Here is a 26,048-nt window from a genome sequence, read left to right as displayed (position 1 = left end):
ATATCCCTAGAACCAAATACTGAGCTCAGTTGGTATTTATTGTATGAAGGTCGGTTTAGAGTTACTGTCCGTCTTGACTTCTCCCTCTTGTCACACAAGTGACATGACACGCAAGGGTGGGATGCCCATGCCCAGAGGGCACGTTAGGGTACAAGAGTGAGGTGGGGGGTGGGGGGTGGTGGCATGGCCTCCAGGGGAAGCTGCCACTCTTTCTTGCCAAGTGTCACCACGCAGGTCCATGGTTGCCAGATCTTCCAATGTTTTAAGAGATGCAGACAATTCGGATTTTATGTGATTTTAAAATCTTGGCAGCTAAACTAAGCTTAGAAAGAAAAAAAAAAATTCACCCTCTGGGAGGCCAAACAAAACACATCACACATCTGTGGGCTGGAGCCAGCCCGAGGGCTGCCAGTTTGCAACCTCTGCTGAAATCCAGATGGACCAAATCTATGGCTCTCCTCTGATCTGCCAGCCCAGTTACCCTATCAAAGGAAGAATGAGGTTAGATGTGGTTTGGATTATCAATGTTTCCCAAGAAAAGATAGTCCTTTGAACCAGGAATTTCACTCTGGACTTCGATGGCTGAAGGCCCAGGGACGGAGTGAGCTGGGCCAGCCTGTCATTCGACAAACATTCCTTCCCACCTGGCATGTGCCAGGGACCAAGCTGGCCTTTGGGTAGTGGCTGGAGATCAAAGCTGTAAGCCATGCTGCTCCCAGCCCACAGCCAGCCCTGCCCCACTCTGGGCCTCCACCTCCAGCCCCTTGAGACCCCAGTGCTACTTCACACCTGATCCTTTCCACCAGCGGCAAACTTCACCACTCCCACCTCATTCGTCCTCCTCCTGGCTCCCAGGAATTCTGCTGTCCCCCAAGGACACCACCTCCTCTCCCAAAGCCTCCCCAGAAGAGAAGCTCATTCTTCCAGCTCCCTCACCCCCTCCTCCCTCCACCCCAGTAGCAGCAGCTCTAACGGGCAGGGGTTTGGGATTGGAGTGAGGGCAGGTGTCCATCACCAACTCTTTTATTTCAATACTCTTCTTCTAATGCATTTTAAAGTAAATCACAGATATCAGAACTCTTTGACATGCACATTATTAGTATTCAACATTTGTTCTTTTTTTCTTTTGAGATGAATTTGCCTTTGAGGAAGAGCACAAGTCTTGAGTGGACAGTTGTGGCTGAGCTTTGACAAATGCAGACATCTGGAAACCTTGTTGAGACACAGGATAATTACCATTTTTTCCAGAGAGTTCCTGAATGCCCCTTTCTCCGTCACTGTCCCCACTCTCCCACCTAAGAGTCAGTGCAATTCTGATACTTTTTTTTTTTCACAAAGATGAGTTTTTCTGTCCCAAAACTCCATATAAATGAAATCATGCAGTATGCACTGTTTTGTGCAAAGTTTCACACAGCCTAACACACCCAAGGCTTGTGTGTAGTATCTCATGTATCCACAGGTTTGCTCTTGTTTGTTGCTGAGTACTATTCCATTGTATGTTCCTCTGTTTTCCTGTTTATGGACACCTGGGTTGTTTCCAGTTTTGAACTATTGTGAATAAAGCTGTTCTGAGCAAACCGTGGTGTTGACATTTTGAGGTTCCCTTCTCTTGGGTAAATGCTTAGGAGTGGAACTACTGAGCCATGGAGTACAGGCACGTGTCACATGGCTTTGTTCAGGATTTCCCAGTCATTAGACAACATCGGCTGTCACCACTGAGTTTCTTCCATGGACCACACCTGCTTGGATACATGCAGACAATGCAGAAAACTCCCTCCAGGAGTCGGCAGTCTGGTGAGGGGGACAGGTGAGCACATGTGGCCACTGAAGTGGCAACATATAGGGCATGGGGCTCTCTCACAGCTAAGGGGAGTGGTTGGAGCATCCAAGAGGGCTTCTCACAGGAAGCAGTACTTTAGTGGCACCTGGAAAGGAGGGTGGGGGCCAGCGCCATGGCTCACTAGGCTAATCCTCTGCCTGTGGCACCGGCACCCCGGGTTCTAGTCCCGGTTGGGGTGCCGGATTCTGTCCCGGTTGCTCTTCTTCCAGGCCAGCTCTCTGCTGTGGTCCGGAAGTGCAGTGGAGGATGGCCCAAGTGCTTAGGCCCTGCACCCGCATGGGAGACCAGGAGAAGCACCTGGCTCCTGGCTTTGGGTCAGCGCGGTGCACCGGCTGCAGCTGCCATTGAGGGGTGAACCAACGGAAAAGGAAGACCTTTCTCTCTGTCTCTCTCTCTCACTGTCCACACTGCCTGTCAAAAAAAAAAAAAAGGAGGGTGGGGACAGGGTATCAGGCGGAGACACACGTTAGGTATGGTAGGAGAGGAAAACACAGAGGCAGGACAGACCTGGAGAGGAAAGTCGTATAATATCAGGGCTCAGATCTTTGAATATCAAACTAGAGAGCTCCAGGTTTTGTGGAAGATGCTCACCCTTCCTCTTGGAGGGCACAGTGAATCTTATGTAATCTGGCCCCAAAACAGTACTCTAGAAATCCAGATACGGCTGTGTAGTTTACAGCTCGTAAGAACTTTGCAGTTGTGAAAAACTGAACCTGTCACTCCAAATCTGCTCCTGTAATATTTTAATTTCGCTGTTCAGGTTTCCAGTTGGTTCATAAGCCCGATTCCAATTGCATGGAGCAGAGAATCTCTTTGGATCAAGTGGCTACTCCTACCGCTTCTTAAACTCCCTTAAGTTGGAACTTCATGCCCCGCCCTGCACTGCTTACAGTTCTGAAGGCTGGAAAAGCAGGATCTCAGCCAAGGTAGTGAAAAGAGAACATCTTTGAAGCTCATGTTCATCCCCAGTGGCCTGGTCCACTAAAGAACAGGCCCCAAATGGGCTGGCAGGGTCTTGGTGCTTCAACCTTTCCCATTCTGCCCTGGTTGAGAAGCCACCTCTGGGCAAAAGCCCACATCTCCACTCCTTATAATCTGTGTATCCTTCCCAGATTTAGCAAAGGAGCTACCCTGGAGGAAGCCAAGGTTTCTGACTCAGAACCCTATAAAGATACTCAGATGGCCCGAGGCAGGAGGGAATCTGCTGACCAGCCCTCGCACATCTTACAACAGAATTTGGCTGCCAACACACCCAACTGGCCTCTTGGTATGATTTTCCAGGTGGTGTAGAGTGAGTGGGCTGCCCAAGGGAGGGGCACACTCTCAGAAGAAATGGAGGCCTGCAACTTGGATAACCTAGGCTTTTGGGGCCTTCCCTCATGATTGACTTTGGCTTTGGCCCTTCCCTCACAACTTGCTAAAAGGGCTCAAATGGGGTCCCCGGCTACCAAACTCAGAGCTAACCACACTGGAGACTGGAAAGAGTAATTGCAGTCGACAGCTAGCAGGCAGCTCATGTGGAATTGTAGAAACCATCTCCATTTCCTCTGCTCCCATAGTGAGGACTGGACCAGTTTGCTTAGAGTTTCTGGTTTCAGCACTAAAATCCCATGTCCCAGGAAGCCCCTCCACCCTGGGCAAACTGGCATGGTTGTTCACCCTGTAAATAGCAATGGCCCAATGGAAAGCTTTTCTCAAAATAAAGTTTGGGTTTTTTAGAGTGCTAGCTAAAAGAAGAATTCTTGGGGCTGGCATTGTGGTGTAAGAGGTTAGGAAAGCAGCAGAAGATGGTCCAAGTCCTTGGGTCCCTGCCACCCACTTGAGGGACCTGGATGAAGCTGCTGGCCCCTGGCTATGGCCTGGCTGTTCTGGCCATTAGGGGAATGAACCAGAGGATGGAAGATCCCTCTCTTTCTCTCTCTTGCTTCCTCTCTGTAATTCCGACTTTCAAATAAATAAATCTTCAAGAATTATTATTATTGTTGTTATTATTATTCTCAGAGGGTTATACTGACAGCTACCAGCCCAAATCCAGGGGTGGCTGGGTGGAGCAGAGTAAGTGAGTCTCTTCCAGCCAGGCTGATGGTGATGTGGGCCCCACAGGCCCTGGAAGGTGGGAGGCCATTGATTTCAGTGGCAAAGGTGGTTTCTGGATCAGTTTCCATGGTCTTTGATGAGGCAATAGATCTTACATGGCTGTTTTATTTGCAAATTTCAGAGGGAGTAAGTGATATATACCCAGCGAGCCTGTCTCTGACCCAGGGGGTAGAGGTCAGGTCATGGTAAGCCTTTGGAGGGTTTCGCTCCATGCTGAGTTAAGAGAAATTGCACTCTCTCCCACCTAGAAGAAAAGAGGGTGCAACTTAGGAGGGTGATTTGTTGCATCCTGAAGGGTCAAAAGGAGACATCTTCACTCTGCAGTTTTTATTTCTGGGGCATTCTCTTGCCTGCCTGTCCCACCAGATTTAAAGGATCTGAGATTCGTGTCCCCAAGGAAGCCAGTTTTGTCCTCCAAATATCTGAGTGCTGCGCCTCTACAAGGGATCTCAGAAGCCATGGCAGGCTAGGCTCTGCCTGCTTGGTCACAGGACCATTGTCTTTCTGAGAGGCTGCAGAGTTTTGGAGAATCCCATTGTTTGATGGGTGTTGAGCTCACCAGTCAGAAACAGACCTTGTAGTCTTAACAACCTGGCAGGTACAGTGCTCAAGGGGTTCCCTCCCACCTATGTCTCACCCCACCCCCACCCCACCACCACCTAATATTGCAACAATGCACCCTGAACAATGTCTCCAATTGTCCCTCAGGCACGAGCGGCTGAGCTCAGTGCCCACAGCTCACAGACAGTTGGAGATATCTGTCTTCTACTGCTCATGCCAGCCAAGACACACAAGGTGTTCTTGGTTACAGACTAGGCAGGGGGTCTGAATTACGAGGAAATAATTCAATCTAGCAGGCGAGGGTGAAATTGCCAACCTAAAGAACAGTTTATGAGATCATCCAAATCTATATGTGAAATTAATTCCATAACAGCATAACTCACCCCAGACCACCTTGTTTAATTTTATTTTTCCCTAGTAATAGGGTCTTCCTGCTATCATTTATATTCCAGACAGTATAAAAACAATACAACCAACATGCTGCAATTCCTTTAAGTCTGAAATGGGAAGTGTTGTAACAATAGTGTGAGCATTAAGCAAATTTGTCTGTTATAAATGAGTTCACTTGCGTTGAACCATTATCACAACCCAGCAGGAAAAGTGGAATTTGGGCAAGGGTAATTGAATTAGAACTTTTGAAGGCATTCTCATTTCAAGCTCAAAGCCCTGGTCCTAGGACCACATTCTCCTAGAGATCTGGTCTCTTCTCTGGGCTCCCATGAAAAAAGAGAAAGGAGCTTCAGGTTTTTGTCTTTTTGTCCTGACTTGCCAAGGAGAGCCCAGAATCCAAAGTAAGTCATGGTCCCATCCTGGTGGAGCTGATGGCTGAGACTTTGAGGGGGATTAGAGCAGACTTCAGGGCTGAGCAGGGCACATAGTGCTTGGGAGGCTGCAGAGGCTGGAATCAGTGAGGTTGGAACAAAGCCAAAACCACATGCATAATGTGATCAGGAGTCATATTGTGTCCCCAGAATGAGCCTTCCATGCAAGAAGGGGTGGGAATGCAGCCATCTGGGCTCACCTAGTCTTGGCACCTGGTACTTTCCTATAGAGACTGACCTCAAAAATGGTTACTGAGTTGTGTTTAGCCATCTGTGTAAAATTGGTTCCAAACCCAAGTGGCTCAACTAACTCATTTGGAAAAGGCCCCTCTTCTGTTTTTCCAGTTCCTCTGTGCCTGCATCCCATACCTGAGATATTCACTCCATGGGATGCAGCTACAACAAGAATAGAGAGAGGCCAAAGGAATTCCAAGCCTCTTTCACATGTTGAAAGGAGTTGTGGGAATGGTTTTCTGCAGTGGAGATGGAAGCCAATGGGTAATTTAAGGTTCACTTTTGTCAGTTTACTCTAGCAATTAGGTTAAAGTTGTGTGGAAAGTATGAATGAAAACTATTCTCATTATCTACTGCTGTGCAACAAATCATTCCCAAACCTAATGTCCAAAAACAGCAACTCTTGTATTTTTTTCTCACAAATCTGTGGATTGACTGGGCTCAGCTGGGTGGTATTTCTGCTCCATGTGATGTTGGCTGTGGCCGAGGTCCTCTAGAACATCCAAAACGGCCCACTCACACGGCTGGCAGCTGATGCTGGCTGTAGGTTTGGAGCACATTTGAGGTTATTGAACAAAGTGTCCACATATGGCTTCTTCATGTGGCCGGGGCTTCTCACAGCATGGTGGCTGGGCTCCCAAGGTGAGAGCCAGAAGGAGGAGTGGCCCCAGGGAGAGGAAACAAGAAGCTAGATCCAGAAGGCGAGGCCTGAAATGGGCATGATATTGGTTCTGACAGGTTCTACTGATTTAGCAGTTCCAGGGCCAGCCCCAATCCAAGGAGAGGGGAAATAAACCCCACTTCTTCATGGGAAGAGTGGTCATTTACGGCCACCCTCAATCCACCACAATCACCTAATAGCCTTTCCATATAAGACAATGTGTCCTGTTCTGTGCCCACACAATCCCTAGCCTCATAATCTACGCAGCCCATGCTGAGGTTGCCTCCACGAGGCTGACAACTAATGGAGTTAAAAGCCCCCTGCTTCATAGCTCTTCCCTTGGAGTGGGAGCCCTACCTTCAGAAGGCAAATTAAACAGGCAGGGATAAGATCACCTGCTCCCCTGAGTACAGGACAACTTATTGCCAAGGTGGGCAGGGGCCTCTAACTCAGAGCACATCTATGGGGCAGCACCCACAGTCTGGGTATCCGACAGTTGTTAGCAGTTTCCATCTTCAGGAGCAGGCAACATACTCCCCAGTCACACGTCTCCAGGGAGGATGCTGCTGTGAAACTCCTTATTTTTCAAGATCCCACACCACCAGCTCTGTCTGCTTCCCCAACAGCATCAGAGCAGGTGCTGTCTCTGGATGGTGAGGGCAGATCCCTGACAGCAACATCATTTCTTCACTAAATACGGGGATCCACGTTGCCACATTGAACTCTAGAAAATCTGTGTCAACTGATGACCCTTCTATCCAGGGCACTAGAATATGTAACAATGGGCTTAGGGACTTGCTGGAAGAGATGTCCAGCTCATCCAGAGTCAGGTCTCCTTCCTTGCATTCTCCTCTCTGTCCTGAACAGGACTGTTAAGGGCATCCACGACCTCTTGCTGCCATCTGATGCTCTCTCTTCCACCTTTCCTTGATCACTCACTTCCTTACTGTGGCAGTTGGCATCTCCTGACCATCCTCACCTTCTTCCTACTCCAATTCCTTCTCAGATCCCATCATAAGCTCTTCTCAGCCCATCCCTTAATGTTAGTGCTTCCCGGGTCTTGTTCTTCGCCTTTTGCTCTTCCCTAATTCTTCAGGGCCTACCCAGGGAATGTTGTTAATTCACTACCAATAGCCATGCAGGTGCTCACAAATACCTTCTCTTCATCTTCAATGTCTCTCCTGATCTTCAAGACTACATCCCCAGTTGACAACTGGAGATCTTCTCTTGGATGTCCCACAGGCTAGGCAGACTCAACTAGAGTCAGCTTGTTCTTCCTGTGTTTCCTGTCTTAGTGAAGGGCACTGTTGCTTGCCCTTGCGCCAGCCTAGTGTCCTTCCCCATCCCACCCTTACGTACACATGGTGATTGAGGCCTGCCTTCTTTATACCTCCAAGCCTTCCTGTTCTCCCTCCCTAGGACCATTGTCCTCATTCAGACCCTGATTACCTCAATCCTGCTGTAAATAAATTTTTGTTGCCCACTATGTGAGATTTACTGTGTCTCAACTTCTCTTTCTTGGGGTGGTGTACTAAGAACTAATATAAAAGGGTTGTTATAGTGGTAACACGATTTCTAATCAGATATATCAGAAGGAATAATTAAGCAGCCTTCCCTGTACTAGCCAGAAAGAACTGGGCTATTGACAATTCTTTGCCTTTACCTCTTAGAGACATATACTAACAAAGGTCCAGTACGACTTTGGCCTGAGATTTTAGAGGCGTCTCACCAGCCTTAGTTTCTATGACTTTGGCGGCTATGCTTACCTTCCTGAGTCACTGATGGTTTCTTCTACCATAGTCCCCTGCCTCCCCAAGGAGCTGAAAGGAAAAGCTAGAGTAGGAGGTATAGGGAGTGTGGGATCCCTTTGTCGGAAATATTGTCTGATAAGTTCTCTGAGAACATTCAGTTTGGGGCACATTTACTTCTGTACATGTTATATAATCATTTTTGAGAAACCAAAATTCCAGGATGAAAACAGGGCTGTGTCTTACACATCTCTGTCCTTTTTTCTTCTCAGCATCTTCTGGCACACGGTAGTTGATCAATAATTATCGATTAATTCATCGATTGACTTTTGGTCAGTCATAACTCACGTTTATTGAGTGCTTACTCTGTGCCACATACAGTTCAAAACACTTTAGGTGTATTAACTCATAAAGTTAATTTATTTAATCCATATAGCAGCACAGCCATTCTCATTGTATAGCTAGAAAAGTGAATTTTGAGAAATTGAGGTAACTTACTTAAACACATTGTGGGAGTTAGTCTGAAGCCAATAGTTGAGCCTGGGAAATCTGACTCTGGAATCCCAACTCTTAGCCATACCTACACTACTTTGTAAAAGTTGGGTAAGGAGTGTGCATTGGTAGTTTGGAAGATTGTTGCTGGTGAGAGTGGCAATTATGGAGAGGATGCAAGTTCATAAAACCTCAGCTGTCACTCGGCTTTATCCTAGAAAAAAGAAACATGCAGATGTGATTCTTGCAACAGCCCAATTATAGATTGGCTAGCCTAGGTCTTCAGATTAATAAAACAGGAGGGGCCTATATTATGGCATAGCAGGTTAAGCCACTGCCTGTGGTGCCAGTATCCCATATGGGTGCCAGTTCGAGTCCCAGCTGCCCCACTTTCTGATCCAGCTCCCTGCTAATGCACCTGGGAAAGCAGTAGAAGATGGCCCAAGTGCTTGGCTTCCTCCACCTACATGACAGATGCAGAAGAAGCTCCAGACTCCTAAGCTTCCGCCTGGCACAGCCCCAGCCATTGCAGCCATTTGGGGAGTGAACCAGCAGATGGAAGATCTCTCTCTCTCTCTCTCTCTCTCTCTAACTCTTTCAAATAAATAAAAATGAATCTTTTTTTTAAAAAAGCAAGAATCCAGGATAGACATTCTTTTCAATATTAAAACCTAGGAAATGAGCCCAAGTTTCCCCATGATGCTTCTAATAAGCACTGTGGGAGTGCAAGAAGCAGAAGTCAATTCCTAGTCCATGCATCTGTTTTCATCTCCCTGTATATCCTCTCAGTATTGTTGCCATTTCATCCTCCCAGTTGCTGGAAGCCTTTGAGGGTAGAGACCTTACTCCAGGCTTCGTTTGGTTCCCTGCAATGACTTAAGTCCAGGATGGAGGCACAATCCATGTTCACTGATGGGTGGAGTAGGATTTGGCTAAAGTCAGAAGCAAGAACTCAAGACGTGCTTGGCCAGACATTTTCAGGCTACTTGTCTTGACTAAGATAGAAGCATTAACTGTAGTGGAGCTGATAGCACCAACAGCTGTCGTCAAACGTTGTGTTGTGATGACTGTGGAAGCAACAGAGGCTCCAAGGGAAAACAAACAGAACAAAACAGATTCTTATCGGAGATCAGCCATCAGCAAAATTCTCCTTGAGGTTCATCTCCAAGCCTGGCCTTTGCCAAACTTGGGAGCACATTTATCATCATGAGTTGGTGAAAAGGGAATTAGTCTTTTTCCCTGCACTTAAAGAAAGGAATTTTCAGTGGCCAAATGTCAAAACTGCTACCCAGGTAAAAAGCTTAGAGGCAGGCTCAAGAAGAGATGGAAGGTTTTCTATTTTCATTTTCATTTATTTGTTTATTTATTTATTTGAGAAGCAGGGAGGGACACAGAGAGAAAGAAAAATCTTCAATCTGAAATGCCTACTACAGCTAGGGCCAGGTAGGAATAAAGTCAGCAGCCAGGAACGCAATCTGGGTCTACGAGATGGATAGTACAGACCCAACTATACTACCTGAGCCACCACCTGCTGCCTCTCAGGGTACACCTCAGCAGGACACTGGAATCAGGAGCGGGGCCGTGACTCAAGAACCCAGGCCCTCTGCTATGGGATAGCATCCCAAGCAAAGTCTTGACTACTAGGCCAAATACCCACCCTGGGAAATAAAAGGTTTTGACTCCTCAATCCTGAAGCTGAGGAAAAGACTTTTGAAGACTTATTGTAGGGGGCTGGTGCTGTGGCGTAGCAGGTAAAGCTGCTGACTGCAGTGCTGGCATCCCATATGGGCACCGGTTCAAGTCCCAGCTGCTCCACTTTCAATCCAGCTCTCTGCTATGGACTGGGAAAGCAGCAGAAGATGGCCCAAGTCCTTGGGCCCCTGCATCCACATGGGAGACCCAGAAGAAGCTCCTGGCTCCTGGCTTCAGATTGGTGCAGCTCCAGCCATTGCAGCCATCTGGGGAGTGAACCAGAGAATGTAAGACCTTTCTCTCTCTCTCTCTCTCTCTCTCTGTGCCTCTGCTTCTCTGTAACTCTGCTTTTCAAATAAATAAATAAATCTTAACAAAAAGACTTACTGTAGGGAACATTCAGTCTATTCCGCCCACAAATGCTTTCTCTAGAATTTCTCATTCCCCTCATTCTCTCATGGCAGCGTGGCTTCCTCTATCCCTTTAGTTTTTAATCTAATTTTTGGTTCTGTTTATGATGTGCCCTCTGCCACCAACTCAAATAACCAAGTCTTCCTTCTGGAGGCTTTCTTGATAACTTATGACCAAAATTCCAAAGAAAATGAGACCAAGGTTGCCTTCATACCTCCCAACTGTAGATGAAGAAAGCAGAGGGTCTCTTGCGGCTCTGTGGCACGGTGGATTAAACTGCAGCCTACAATGCCAGCATCCCATGTGAATCTTGGCTGCTCCACTTCTGATCCAGCTCCCTGCTAATGTGCTTGGGAAAGCAGCAGAACAATGGCCCAAGTGCTTGGGTCCATGCCACCCATGTGGGAGACCCGGAGGGACCTCCAGGCTCCTGGCTTAGCCTGGTCCAGCACTAGCTGTTGTGGTCATCTGGGGAGTGACCCAGCAGATGGAAGATCTCTCTGTCTCTCCCTCTTTCTCTTAACTTTGGCTTTCAAATAAATAAATACATTTTTTAAAAATAAAATACACTCAGGATAACAAAAGCAGGTGAGCGAGCCTAGCCTTCTGATTGATAGACATCATTGAAGACAATGATGACTCTGCTGCCTAAATGTTTTTGTCATTACTTGTGTATGTTGAACAGAAAGAGGCTTATTTGAAATACAGTAATTTGGGATCACTGGAAAGTTTTTTTATTCTAGGTAGTTTTATGACTCATTTAGGAATTTTGTGCTTCATCAGGCCCTTGAAACTCAAGACTGAAAGGATTAAGCAAAACCAAACAAAACACTACAGCCTTCACAAACCTGAGACCAATCTATGACATCTGGGAGTATGTTACTCTGTTATTTAAGCTTCACTGTTTACTACGTTCAAAGTGAGAAAGCAATACTTGGCACATGATTGTAATGAACCGTGGCCCTGATAAATGCGGTAAGGAGTCGAGGCAGATGTCCACTGAGTTGTCTCCCAAAGCAGTGACTCTCTTCTCTGATGACGACCTGTCTTGCTCCATAGGGGCAGACTTGGGACATCGATTTGTAGGGTGTGGGCCCATCAGGGGCTCCCTCCTGAGAGTCTGGAAATGAAGTCCGAGGGACGTAGTGTTTCCTGAGGTGGCTGTAATCTTGGGTTCTGTCGGTAGTCATGTTCTCTACTGTGTGTACTTGAGAAGCAGGACTTGGTTTGGAGAGAGAGAGAAGGATGGGGCGCTGAGAGAGGCGCACTTCCTGTTTCCCTGCAGCCTTTGTCTTCCTGGCTCCAGTCCTGCCCTAAGGCTCTGTGAGCCACCGCTCTGACTTTATAAATTTCCCTTTGCTGCTCGAGTAGATTTTTAGAACTTGCAACTGAAAGAATCCTTAATTCACGTGAGTGGTATTCCCCTTCCAAGTATTTGATTAAACAGTCACAAATATTAGAGACACATTTGGATAGAAACATTCCACTACTAATACTTCAAGAGGTACCAACAGGAAGAGGAGTCTGGAGCTGCAGAGCTCCCAGGGCCAACTTAACACAGGGGGAAGCTGACGCCCGGGGAGGCTACATCTCTTGCCAAGGTCACATCTGTGTCTGAACCAGGCCCCTCGACTCTTGGCTCATAGACCACTGCTCTTTCCTTAATATTCACTGACTTGAACTGGAATACTGCTTCTAACTTCACAACTCGTTTCAAAATAGACCAACACTCCTGCATATTCTTATCCCCAGTTTTTGTATGAAAAGCTGAAACAGGAAGACGCAAAATAACTGCCACCGTGCTGCATGCTAACAGATCTAGAACTAGAAATGTATTCGCAGGCTCTGTCCAGAAGGCCAAACTTCTCTGGCCATGTAGACAGGCCACCACTGACCTGCTTAATCTGATGACTCTATCGTGGCAGAATTCTTTGGGTGTTTTATTTATTCCACAGACACTTATTGAGCAATAATTATTTTAAGGTGAGCACTATTCCTGGGCCAAGAGAAATGATGAGGAGTAAACTGAGTTGACTGGCATCCTGAGTGCTGGTGACCTTAAAGGACTTTAAACCTAGTACCCAAGCAGAAGCATCAGCACAGCCGATGTCTGGGCTGACATAAGACAGACGAGAGTAAAACTTCCTTGCAACGAAACAGGACTTTTTTCACTATCTCACCAGAGAGTCGAGTATGGAGCCCCAAACACAGGATGAGTGAGGGAATGAGTAAGTGGCTCACCAAAGGAGACCAGCAAGTGAACTGCACAGTAGCCTCAAACACAGATGGCCCACGCCCTGTGCTCTGGGCTCATTTCCTTGTCTTTCTTTCCCACCAGCAAGAGTACAGACTCTCTAGGCTGAGTTGTTTTGTTTGTTCAGTTATTTTCCGAACTCCTAGCACACATCGGAGTGTGCTGGGGATGTACAGTCAGGAGGATACACAGAAGTCTCGCTTCTGTAAAGAGGTCAGAAGGTAAGAGCACAGCTTCCCCAAATGAGGCAACTTTTAAATGACTCTTACAGGGGCAGATGGCAATTGGGTGACGTCTGCCAGAAACAGACAGCTGAGTCTGAGCAGGTCCAAGGAAGACTTTGCTTTGATTGTGGAAATACAGGAATGCATCTGGAGATGCAAACTGAAATTAAATCTGCTAGCGTAGGGAAGGAATACATACACAGAAGTGAGAAGATGGGGAAAGGATAGCTCCATGGATCCCAAAGTCCTCTAAAGTCAGTGCGAGTTTTTTGGAGTTACCATGTCCTTATTGAAGATAAGTGGTCCTGGCGGGAAGGTACAATGATCTTATCAACGGTAATGCCGTCCATTATCCTGAGTGCCTACTCTGTGTCATGTAGGCAGTGAGGTTTAACATGTATTTCTCCCCCAGGTGTTGCATGATAAATCATCCGTGTGTTCATTCACTCTGTGTGTCTTTACACAGTTAGCAGGTGCCCACATCATGGTGGGTTAGACTACGCAAGACCCAAAGACAAATTCTCGCTTGATTTCACCACGAATGACCTGTCAGCTCTGCCTGCAGAACCATGAGGTCCTCTAGCATTCTTGGCCACAATGGGAACAAGTGGCCTCTGGAACTGAAGAGGTCCAAACCAAACTCTGGGCAAGATATGGTGATAAGTCACCCACAGGAAGACTGAAAGCCCGGTCAGTTGGTCTGGACCACATTTCAAAGTTACTAGGAGTCCTGAAATGCTCTAAGACAAGTTTTTCATTAGTCTATTTTTATTTTACGGGGCATGAAATTGGTTGAAGCTGTTAAGAAAAATCACAACTGAGAATGTTTGTTGGAGAGCAGAGGGGTCAGCCCAGGGAAGGGGAGGCATGTCTGTCCCAGCCTGAGAGGTGGTGTCTCACCATTGATCTCTGGCGGGTTGGACTGGAAAGGATGGTCAGAGTTCCAAAGGGCAATATTATATTTCCAATTAAAATGTAAAAACAAACCTTTTCCATAAAACACATTGGCCTCAGCACAGGGAAGTGACGACAAAGCTGTGCTGATTGAGAAAAGCTGAAAGCAGACACTGTAATTGATAAAGGAGATAAGTCAATCTGTGTCCTTTCAAGAATAATGAGTTCCATTTTTCATCAAAAAGATCTCCTTGTGCCGAAGAAACATTCTTTCAATAAATCTACTTAATGGTTTCCCCTCTAATGATATATAACCTTGCGCTTTGGAATGGGTCCCTGCCAGGCACGGCAGGCCACCCATCATTTGCATTGGTAATGCAGCCCCAAAGAACACCCCATGGAAGTGCTGCTTTGGGGAGGTGGGGGCGGCAGGGGAGAGCATCTGAAGCCCTTCCTGGGCCCTTGGGGCAGGTAGAGGGGCTGGGTTTGGAATCCTGGGGGGAGGGCTACCCTTGAGAGCCTTTGCAGATTCCCACTCCGCTGAACTCCCCCCCACCCCCACCCCCGACCCACACTACCACTCTTTTGAGTTCAGGGATCTATCAGTTAGGAGAATGACTTCATGTGAGACAGATGCTTCAGATATTTGTGTCATGAGAACCCACGAGCCTTATTTCTTCCCTGAGCTCACCGCTCCCCCACAGCCCGGCCCACTTCGGCTAGCTGGAAGTCAGCGGCAGAAGGCGGTGGGGCTGCTTGTGTTGGGTAAACCGAGGTGCACTTCAGTGAGCCTGCCTGAGTTGGCCCTGCACCTCATGTGCGGGGCGAAGCTTCAGGTACTGAAGGCCTAGCAGAATGAAGATCTGTTGCTGTCTAAGGGAACGATTTAGAGCCCTCTACACCTATGGGTTAGGCAATAGGACTATGCTTCAATCCAGGTGACCCACCTGAACCCCAACTTCCCCAATGTGCTGTTCTTTCTACAAGGACCCAGCTTTCTGTAACCAAACCCGTTTCCTCCCAGAGCACCCAGCCCTCCCAATACCGACAGCCGTCCTCACATGGGAATCATTAAACACAAGCCAAGAGTTATTTCCTTATGTTGCTATTTGTTTATTCTCCAGTCGCGTGTGACTCAGCCAGATCATGATTTGTGGTGGTTTTGCTTGTGAAATCTTACATAATTATATTCCATTCCTATTGTCACATTGGGCCAGAGCAGTTAGACCATACCATGTTTTCTCATTGCACAACATCTGCAAATCAATAAGGAGAAAGCCTGAACAATGAGATGACGTGGGCTGGCCAGGCACGGGACTGCCTGCGAGTCACCGGGAGGCGGCTCTGCAGTTTCGCACACATAGCCCGCTTCTCTGATGCCACTGCTGGGCAGGATGACTAGCCGGGTGGTGGCCTCTCAGACGGGTTTCACTGAGGTGGTACGTAAAAGATGAGAGCCAGGGAGCGAAACAACAACAAAAACAACACTGCACACAGAAACCGATCACATTTTTTTTTGTTTTTTTTTACTGCATTTGCCCCAAGCTGGAATCCAACATGCTGGCCCAGAGTGAGGCTGGCTAGAAGCTCCTCCAGCAGGCTTCCCCGCCATGGACATGGTCTCTTCTGACCCCAAGGCCGTTAGAAACACACTCTGGATGCAAACAGGGAGTGGCCACAACACACAGATGAGGGCGGGCGCGACCTGCACGACAGAGCGGAACCCAGGAACATGATGGGCCGGGGGCAAGACGCCCCCCTGGCTGCTAATGGAATCATGGAAAGCAACACCCACAAGGGCTTTGTTTTGCTTCTCAAATTCCTGGAGTCTATTGAAACTAGTTGTCCCTAACATCATGTCATACTTTTCATCAAATATCTGACCTGATTTAAAACATGTTTGCATACATCTTTGCGTAGTGCACCTTAAAGTTACTCATATTGATACAGGATGAGGATTACGAAGATTTGCATAAAAAGAGAAACTGTGCGACTCTATATGAAGACAACAACCATCACATTCCACAGCACGTCATTGGTTAATTTTCAAATTGTCAAGCATTATTTAAAACGAGAGAAAAAGAGGGAGCGAGGGAGCGGGAGAGGGAGAGGGAGAGAGAGAGAGAGAGAATTATAACTGAACACAAGTGGCACGACCAAAACAATCAGAACAACAGAATCAAACCCAACTTCTCTATTAATCATCTGAAAATGTTAGCTCTGTTTCTAACACTTTCCATTAATTGTTATTTCAAGCTCCAGTAGCGGGATCAGATTTCTGCTGCCCCTGGGCGAATGAGTTACGATCTGATCTCCACTTCCAAGGGAAATGCTCCAAGTTTTATTTTCCCCCAGTTGAATAAACAGGACCATGTATATTATCTCTCGTGTTAGAATAGTGTTGTCTTCACATAAGACTCAAAGAATGGTATCAGTCATTCATTTCCTTGAACGCAGACACCCCCATGCGTGCTGACAGGTTTATAAGGATGCGGTGGTAGCCATGGGTCCTGGGAGCTGCTAGATGGCTGACTTTGATTTCTTGCAGTCCTGGGCGATGGAGCCCGGGTGTGCCTGGTTATTGTCCGCTTTCTCTCGCAGATGCTTGACTTGTCTGAAAGATTAATACATTAACAAGAGCTGAGCTCTGGGGTTGCACATCTTCAGACATGTTTATTAGCAGATGGCACACGGGATTCAAAGGTCACCACAAAAGTGACATTTTAAAGTGAAACAACAATATTTATGTTCAGATAGTCTACTGATGAGATCATGTGGAAATGTTTCTGATTAAATTAGCTTATAAATGGTTGCCAATCTATAGACAACTTAAAATGCTGTGTCTGTTTACCAAATGTTTTCTTCTCACGCGCTCACCTTCTAAATGTAATGACCAAATCCTGCTTTGTTTTGTTTTGGTTTTGGTTTGCTTTTGGTATGCTCCTTTAACTGAAGGGTCGGCATTAGCTCACTTTTACCCCCTGAGTTACCTATGTCTTTAAATTCTAAAAATGTCTCCTCTGTGTGCTCTGAGAGCTCACCTGCTATTATTACTGCTTTGAAAGAGTTTGGTTTCCACTGTGTGAATACAATGGCTTTCCATCTCGTGAGCATGAACTGTGTCTCTAGAGAGACCCCAAATCCAGTGCCTTCTCTGAGACTGCACGTTCAAGCCTCAGGCAAGAGCTACGCACTGAACTTCAGAAATAATTGTCACAGCCACAGTTTTGCCTTTGCAGCCCCTGGGAGCTTTTGTGGCCTTGTCTGCTCGTGTTTCATAAAACAACGTGAAAAGCCAAATGCCGCCTTCTTTCAGCCTCTTCTGCTTTTCTTTCAGTTGTACCCACGACTTAGCAGGGATGTGAGAGAAAATCTTCAACCTCAGGAAATGGTCCAGCTAGAGAATGCGCAATAGTATAAAGTAAAAAAACCATCTTTCCTAAGATTTGCAACTCTCCATAGTCGACAGAACCCATGAATATCTCAGACAAAGGCATTGCACTGCAGGAATCACGATGAATGAGTAGGTTACAACTGTCACAGATGTGCAGGAGGTGAACGGGACCCTCTATGCTATTTCTCATGGATGGACACGAACTGTATTATGAGTAACTTTGTAAGATGGAGATATGATTGTCTGGATGTTTTACCTTATTTTTTTTTTTTTTTTTATCCAGGTCATGGCTTTTGTACAGTTACAAAATGCAACAAATGTAAGAATGTGCCAGAGGATTTACTCACTTTTCAAGAGAACCTTTTTCAATAGTCATTGCCCCATCGATTGGATCCAATCCTTGTTCAGAAAACTGTTTCAAGGCACTTAGAGCTGCCTAAAAGTGAAATCAAACAAGGAGAGGCGTTCACTGAGTTTCATGTAATGAACACAGAATTGTAAAGAAAAACCACACCTCAGACATAACCACTCCCTTTCATTAGTCTAAATAAATGCTTTTTTGCATCACTTAGCAAAATTACATGTGAAAAGCTGTTACAAGGGAGCACTGTATACAAAGGTACTCCAAAAAGTTTGCAGAAAAGCAAATCTAAAAGATTTATATTTTGGTGCAAACACCTGAAATTCATGTCTACAAGGGATACCTCGAGACGTTTATGAAAAATCTGTATCATGAAAAAACTACACACGGGTCCCCAAATATTTCTGCACTAAAATAAACTTATCTTTCATTCCATTTTCCATGAGCTTCTTGAAGTACCCTCGTATTACATGACCAGAACTGTGAAGGCTTTGCTTTGGTGGGGGAGGAGAGAGGAGGTGGTAGACAATCTCAGAGAGCCTTATCCCTCATCCCTAACTTTGTAAAAGCCTGATATTCCATCTGCAAATGTGGAAATATCCAATATAAGCTTAAAATGTTCCCGTGTTGGCCTTGCTTAAAAGTTCGCCTCACACCACTGAAACTGTACATTCTCTTCCTTCGGATGGGAACGCGTCACATTCTGGTTCCCCGAGTTAGTGTGAAGGTATTGTTTAATTGCTTAGGCACTGAGCTCCAACCAAGTCAAGCAGAGGGAGAGGTCCTGGTGCACTGCGAGGGGATGGTATGTGGGGATCCCAAAGCGGGGGGGAGAGAGAGAGATGGGGCTCCCGGGGGGTTTTGGGGAGCTCCAACCAAGTCAAGCAGAGGGAGAGGTCCTGGTGCACTGCGAGGGGATGGTATGCGGGGATCCCAAGGGGGGGAGAGAGAGAGATGGGGCTCCTGGGGGCTCTATCAACAGTGTTGATAGGCCAGGGAGGCGTGGGATGCTGAAGGGTGTTGACAGGCTGGTGGAGCCTAGCTGGATAGCTGGGAGGCACCAAAAATGCGAGGCTGATAAGATCTACATAACTTGTTGACACTCTTGTGCACGGTCCAAATTGTTATTTCTTTGAATAAGAATTTGGTTCTTCTTCCCCACCCCCACCCCATGGCTTCTGAGCCCCACGGAGGGGCTGTGTGGTGTCTGAGATAGGTGTGAGCAGCCAGCGTTGTTTGAATCTCACAGAATCCTGCTGCTTCACACTTGGGTCATCTGTGTCTTCTCAGCTGCCTTTGAAAAAGAGCTAACCCTTGCAAACTTTTATCTGCGGAGGCTCCTTCTGCATTGCTGAGTGCAGGATTTCATGTCAATGTCTTTACTCAGAATGTATTTTTCAAGTTTGATTTTTAAGCTAATAGACTTTTTTAAAGAAGTACTTGCTTATTTAAAGGCAGAGTGTCAGAGAGGGAGAGACACACAGAGAGAAGCAGAGATCTCCCATTCACTGGCTTATTCCCCCAAATGCCTGCAACAGCCTGGGCTAGGCCAGGCCAAAGCCAGGAGCCCAAAATTCCACTCAGGTCTCCTACATGGGTGACAGGGACCCAGGTACCTGGTCCATCCACCAAGTACCTGGTCCATCTCCTAGGCATTAGCAGGGAGCTGGAGCAGAAGTGGAATAGCTGGGACTCAAATCAACAGTCTGAGATGGGACACAGGCATCCCAAGAGGCAGCGCAACCTGCTACACCATGATGCCCTCCTCCAGTGGATTATTTTTTAACAGCAATTTTGTGTTTACAGAAAAATTGAGCAGCTAGTACACAGTTTCCATCTACTCCTTACTTCTCCATTCTCCAAGCATGGTGTCCCCTTTTATTAACCACTTGCATTGGTAATGGTACATTGGCTATAAGTGATTAGCAAATGTTGCAACCTTATCAGTAACTGAAGTTCACAGCTTACATTAAGCTTCACTCTTTGTGTTGTCTGTTTTATGAGTTTGGACAAACATGTCCACCATCAGGCGATCATACAGAGTAGTTTCACTGCCCTAGAAATTTTCTGTGCTCCGCCTGTTCTTCCCTCCCTCCCCTAAGCCCTGGCAACCACCCATCTTTGGACTGGCTCCATAGTTTGCCATTTGCAAACCGTCATAGCCGGAAACATAGTGTGTAGTCTTTTCACACTGGCTTCTTTTACTTGGCAGTGTGCATTTAAGGCTTTTCCGTGTCTTTTTTGTGGCTTGACAGCTCACTTCTTTCCATTGTTGGACAATATTCCATTGCATGGATGTACCACAGTGTGTTTATCCATTCATTTATTGAGAGACTTGCTGATTATTTCCAGTTTTTGGTGCTTATGAATAAAACTGCCACAAACCATCCATGGGTAGTTTTAGTGCAACACTGGAAATATTTTCTCCCTTTTCTCTTGGTCTTTCTGGGATTTTGTCTGTTGGCTGATTTGCTTTTATTTTATTATTGTTTCCTAAATTTTATTATTTACTTCAGAGGCAGAGAAACAGAGACAAAAAGAGATCTTCCATTTGCTGGTTCAATACCCAAATGCCCATGATGGCCAGGAGTGGATCAGGCTGAAGCCAGGGCCTGAAACTCAAACCATGGCTCTCATGTGTGTGGCAGGACCCAAGTACTTAGACCATCACCTGCTGCCTCCCAGGCTGGGCATTAGCAGGAAGTTGAAATTGGGAGCACAGCTGGAACTCCAACCCAGGCACTGTGATGTGGAATGCTTGTGTCCCAAGAGGTGGCTTAACCATGCCAAATGCCTGCCCCTGCCTTTTTTGATTTTAAATCGTAACTCCTGGGGCAGGTGTTTGGTCTAGGTCAAGTTGCCAGTTAAGACACCTGAATCCTGCATTGGAGTATGCGGTGTCAATTTTCAGCTGTAGCTTCTCACTTCAGCTTCCTGCGAATGGCCACCCTGGGAGGCAGCAGGTGATGGCTCAAGTACTTGGATCCCCACCACTCACATGGGAGACTCAGATTGAATTCCTGATTCTTGGCTTTGGCCAAGCCTAGCTCTGACTGTTGCCAGCATTTGGGGAGAAAACCAATAAATTAGAGATCTCTCTTTCTCTATGCTCCATCTATCTCTCTGCCTCTCATCTAAATAAATAAGTAATTTTTTAAATAATAAAACAGTTAAAAATCATAACTCCAATATCCAAATAAAAGTGACAATATGAACCTTCTTTTTCTTTAGGTTATTTTAATAACTTCCTTTTGTATCTTTTCCTATCTGGGCTCCCTAGTTTGGATGTGCGTGTTGCAGTCCTAGCCTGGGCTCCCTGGACAGGGAGGACGCTGTGCTCAATCTCTGGATGTAAAATTACCTCTACACCTGGAGTCCTGCAGCGAGAAGGTCAATGTCCCCATCCCAGCTCTCCTGACCTTGGCCCATGCTCGTGCTATACAGCAGCTGGTGCAGGCTGTGGGAGCACCGTGACTCTCCCTCTAGGATACTGAGACGAGTTGAAGCGTGTTCCCTAAAATCCGTATGTTGCAGTCTTCACCCCTACCCCCATGCCTCAGAATGTGATCTTATTTGGAGTTAGGGTTGTTGTAGATGTAATTAGTTAACAGAGGTCATGGCCCGCGCCGCAGCTCACTAGGCTAATCCTCCTCCTGCGGCATAGGTTCTAGTCCCAGTTGGGGCACCAGATTCTGTCCCGGCTGCTCCTCTTCCAGTCTAGCTCCCTGCTGTGGCCTGGAAGACAGTGGAGGATGGCCCAAGTGTTTGGGCCCTGCACCCGCATGGGAGACCAGGAGGAAGCACCTGGCTCCTGACTTCGGATCGGCTGTGCCGGCTGTAGCGGCCATTTGGGGGGTGAACCAACGGAAGGAAGACCTTTCTCTCTGTCTCTCTCTAACTCTGCCTGTCCAAAAAGAAAAAAAAAAAAAAAAAAAAAAAAAAACAGAGGTCATGCTATAGTAAATTGGGCCTCTAATCCAATTTGCCTGAAGTCCTTATAAAAGGGGAAGTTTTTACACACACACACACACACACACAGAGGAGATGTCATGTGAAGAGGAAGGCAGTGTCAGGTGGTGCAGCAGAAGCCAAGGAATGCAAGGATTTCCAGCAGAAACCCCCAGAAACCGGGAGAGGGGCCTGGAGCAGATCCCTCACAACTCTGGAAGGAACCAGCCCTGCCAGCACCACAGTCTCAGTAAAGCTCCTGGCCTGAGTGTCAGCACCAGCCTGGAGAGGATGGGCTTGGCGGTGCTCCTCTGGGTGTTTCTGAATGACCTCTCAGAAGTGCTCTGTGGGTCTGATGAGCAAACCAGTTTTGTCATTTTATGGCCCCACCTTATCTGTGCTTTGTTCCTCCTGATCATTTATTTATTCAGTAGACTTGGCTTCAGTGAAGTTTGGCTGTTTTCAAAAAAGAAAATGAAATTCACCTCGCTTTGGACAGCCTCCCCGCCCCCAACCACCACCACAAATAAAAGGATTCACAGAGGAAATCTCCTATTCAGATTTGATTAGGTGACCTCTGAGGTCTTTTATATCCTGAAGTGCTAAGGGTGGCTGTGCTGAGAAGGGCCCTGTGGGTGTGTGACTTCTCTGGGCTTGTCACCCCGAGCATCGAGCATCGCTGTCCTACCTCTCGTGTGCATCGGAGGTGCTGAGAGCCAGGCCTACTCACTCCCAGGCTCCAAAGACCAATCTTGACTTTATTTCCCCAAGCCCCCAGCTTTGTAGTGTGGCTCATGAGCTTAGGGGTTCTGTGCATATTCAACAGTTTTAAACAAACGACCAGCTATTTTGTCCTGACCCATTGAACTGAATACTATTAATGAATTTTGGCAGGAATGCTGATTTTTATCAACTTCTTCCTAGATGGACTACCACAGATCACTGAGTGCTGGGAAATCTAGGTTTGCAATGTGATAGTCTTGAGTGAAACTGAGAGCCCCGAGGTTTCCTGCTCCTGTTTTACTCCCAACAAGGCCAAAATAATAACCCTCCTCCAAATTTTTGAAACTTAACACAATAATTTGCAAGCTAATTGTAGACCATTTGCACCGGTTGCCTTGGGAATATTTGGTTCCTACTGTGGCCTGAATGCCAGGAACCAAACAACCTGCTTTACTGAGTCCAAGCACCTGCAGCACCTGCCCTCTTCTATCCAGAGGGAGAGGCAGAGACAAGGCGAAGGCCAGGGCTGAGGGAGCAGGTTTGGTTTAGCTCTTGCAACATCTCCTGGATGATTTTATCCACATGTCAGGCAGGTCCCCAGGGCAGTGTCAAAATGATTGTCACCATGCAAAGGGTGTCCTACAGGCTGGAATGGCTAGGGCACTCTTTCACTGGATACCACCAACGGATTATCACAATCCTTGCGTGACTGTTTCTCTCCACAGGTATGCTAAAGGCTTCCAAATAACATTCCCCTATCTATCTGATGAGCTCATTCAGCCCACAGTCTCACTGATAACTCTGAATACAATAGCTTATACATATGACAGGTCTTCTTTCTAGTTTATAAGTGACAAAGAAGACAATGTACGGCCACCTTTGTACACAGGAGAAGCTCCCATTGAGTAAGCATCGCTCCACCACGTCGTGGGACACCCCTTACCTGCCTGGCCTCAAGGTATCCCAGTCCTGCAAGGTGGGTCCTACCCATACAGAAACAGAAGCCTAGAGGAGTCAGCCACCCATGTGGTGTCATCCTCCTGGTCTTGTGCCGAAGTGGAGATCTGGATCCAAAGTACAAACCTGAGCCCATCTCTTATCACCTCCAAACTGAAACACATTCGGTCCACTCAACTTTGGCACAGCTGCTTGCAATATCATTATTTTCTAATCACTCTCACGACCCCTCCCAACTCATTCTATTAGAAAGTGATCTCCATGTTCTAGGAAAAGGGTTCGTTATCTCATGGGATCACACAACTTCCACCTGCAGCTCTCTCACAGCTCTGGGATGACTTCGGAGGCTCCACTCAGTGCTCCTGAGACACTCGTAAATTTGGCTGAAACTCAGTGATTTAGTAGCTACTTTGTCACTTAAAAGTGCCCAATGGCCACAAACAAGATGACTTGAATTTCTGCTACTTTTCTTCTTTTTCTCTTATTGAAAGGCTGACAGAGAAAAAAGGAGGGAGGGAGGGAGGGAGTGAGGAAGGGGAGAGAGAGAGAGAGAGAGAGAGAGCGAGAAAGGAGGCTGAAGGCTTGTGATGGACAGAGAGTAATGAGCTCAGTCTGTGCTGAGACCTGTGGGGGCTGCGGACCAGGTGTCTCCAACTAACAGAGCATTCTAGAGCCATTTCCTGCATTGCCTGCCATGAGCTCAGCTGAGGAGTCAGGGGCCCTTCTCCCACCTTCACCCCCAATTCATCACCCACTCTTTTCCCAGGAAGGACACTTCACAGACGAAAGAATTCCATGGAAGGAGATGGGTTCGCTTTTCTTTCTGTAGCAAAAGGTCCACACTAGGGGGATTATGCACAATGCCTGCCATAATGGTGATGCACTGAAGAAGACCCATTTACAAACTGAGGTCCACTGCTTTCAGAGCAGTGGTTTCAAAGAACCACGTATAATGCAGTGGACTTGCGAACAAATACAAAAATGTAACAGTCCACAAAAATGCTTTACTGCACATCTCCAAACCTGTCCAGAAGATGATAAAATCAACAAAATCCTCATGTTTAAACTACTTAACTGAATAAATTGTTCACTTGCTAGAGGCCAGCTGTTTTAAAAACTCAAAGTGTATTATAAACATGCTACATGATATTAACAGACACTTTTGTTTGGAGTGAGGGAAAAATCAAATAACCCTCATTCGGGAAAATACACTTGAAAGCTGCTTAAGAAGCAAGTTCTACATTTTCTTTTTTCTGAGATAACAAGATGTTCAGTTCCTACAGCCTGCAGCTCACTCCTTAAGTACAGACGGTTTGCTGTGCGATGAATGTAAACTAATCCTGGGGAGTCCTGGGTTCCTTGATGAGGCACATCCTGAATGATGCTTCAACCCAAGTTGTGTCACTTCCCACACACTGTGGATTAGAGAATTCCAAAGATACACTAACATTACTCCCCAGACCTTCCATAAGTCTTGGGCCATAAACAAATAGACGACTAACTGATTTCTTCATTTCCAAGGTCAGAAAATGTTTTCCCAGCAAATCAAAACAAACACACTCAGCATCCTTTGTATGTTGTGGGAGCCTACCAACTAGAATCAAACTTCAGCGTTAGGACAATTACCGTGTTTTGGGATTTTAAAAAATGAAAAATAAAAGTGCATCCAAGGTGATACATGTGGCTTGGTTTAAAAGGAGAAAAATTAAAGAAGAACCTTAAACTAGTGAGTGACATTTCCTTTATTTAATCCTAACTTTTTGGCTCTACACTTGAATCCACTTGTGTGTGTGTGTGTGTGTGTTTCCCTTAAAGGAAAGCATCTGCATAGATACACAGAAATATTTTTGTCCCCCAAAGATTTTACAACTGTTTTGTGAGTAAAGCCCCACAGGTTGCAGAACAGATGTCGCTACCATTTCATGTATTGCTTGTTTTGTACGTAGTTATAGCAATGCCAGAAACACGATGCCAATAAGATGCTTCCCATGCCTGTTTGTTGGTCTTGGTTTGCGCACGCGTGACTGTGTGTGCACAAGAACAGAGGTGCGTTCTTCTACTCACTTCTGCTGTTTCTAATTTTTCCTCCTGTCCATTAGTTAGCAGCTCAGTGCTGAAACCTCCTCTCCCTGCTTCCTTCTGCAGGAGTTAGCGTGCAATGACAAAGTAGCAGCATGAGCTCACTCTCGGGGGACAGGGGACAGCGGAGATCTTCCTGAGGGAAATCTGAATTTTAACCCCTCCCTTTACGGCCCACAGTTTTTTATGGAGTCTCTGAGGCCCAATGAGTCCTTTTATGCCCCTCCCCCCTCCCCAATCACGTTCCCCACCAACTTCCTACCCTCATTCCCAGAATGACAGGCCATTCCCATTAAAGTCAACAGTCCCCATCCATGGCGTCTGAACGCAGCCTTCATCTCGTCAGGGCCCGAGGTTTGCTTTGTTTTGCCTTTTCTCCCTCAAGTGGGATGGAGCAGAATTCTTCCGGGGAGCTGCATGGCACTCACAGCACGCACAGCGGCCGAAGACGCAGCTAATTAAGTCAGCCTCCTCTCCCGAGGAAATGACAGACTTCAAATGCACACATGTTCATGTGCACCGTAGCCTTCGCCTCACTTCTCCTCCCAACACTGTCTGCGGCGGCCTCCACATTAAATCATGTAGATGTCTGAAAAGCCAGAAGGTGCTGCCGTAAACTTCAAGGTTGATTGTCCAAAGAACGTGAAGCTTAATGGT

General features: G+C 46.6%; 1 protein-coding gene across 11 annotated transcripts in view; it reads right to left on the bottom strand.

Annotated features, from left to right (window-relative positions):
- Positions 1–15,028: 15,028 nt before the first annotated feature.
- The window catches only part of STAU2 (staufen double-stranded RNA binding protein 2), a 360,539-nt gene continuing 349,519 nt past the window's right edge, over positions 15,029–26,048 (bottom strand). For all 11 annotated transcript variants that reach the window (XM_062188357.1, XM_062188348.1, XM_062188355.1 and 8 more), the window contains 2 exons: positions 17,671–17,759; positions 15,029–16,543 (listed from right to left, as the gene is read on the bottom strand). In XM_062188357.1, the coding sequence (XP_062044341.1) occupies positions 16,450–16,543; positions 17,671–17,759 (183 nt within the window). In that variant the 3' untranslated portion in view covers positions 15,029–16,449. The remainder of the gene's footprint in view (positions 16,544–17,670; positions 17,760–26,048) is intronic.

This window comes from Lepus europaeus, chromosome 4 (genome assembly GCF_033115175.1).
Source record: "Lepus europaeus isolate LE1 chromosome 4, mLepTim1.pri, whole genome shotgun sequence".
Lineage (NCBI taxonomy): Eukaryota > Metazoa > Chordata > Mammalia > Lagomorpha > Leporidae > Lepus > Lepus europaeus.
The sequence above is the reverse complement of the archived record's forward strand: the minus strand, read 5'-3'. Positions and strand labels throughout refer to the sequence as shown.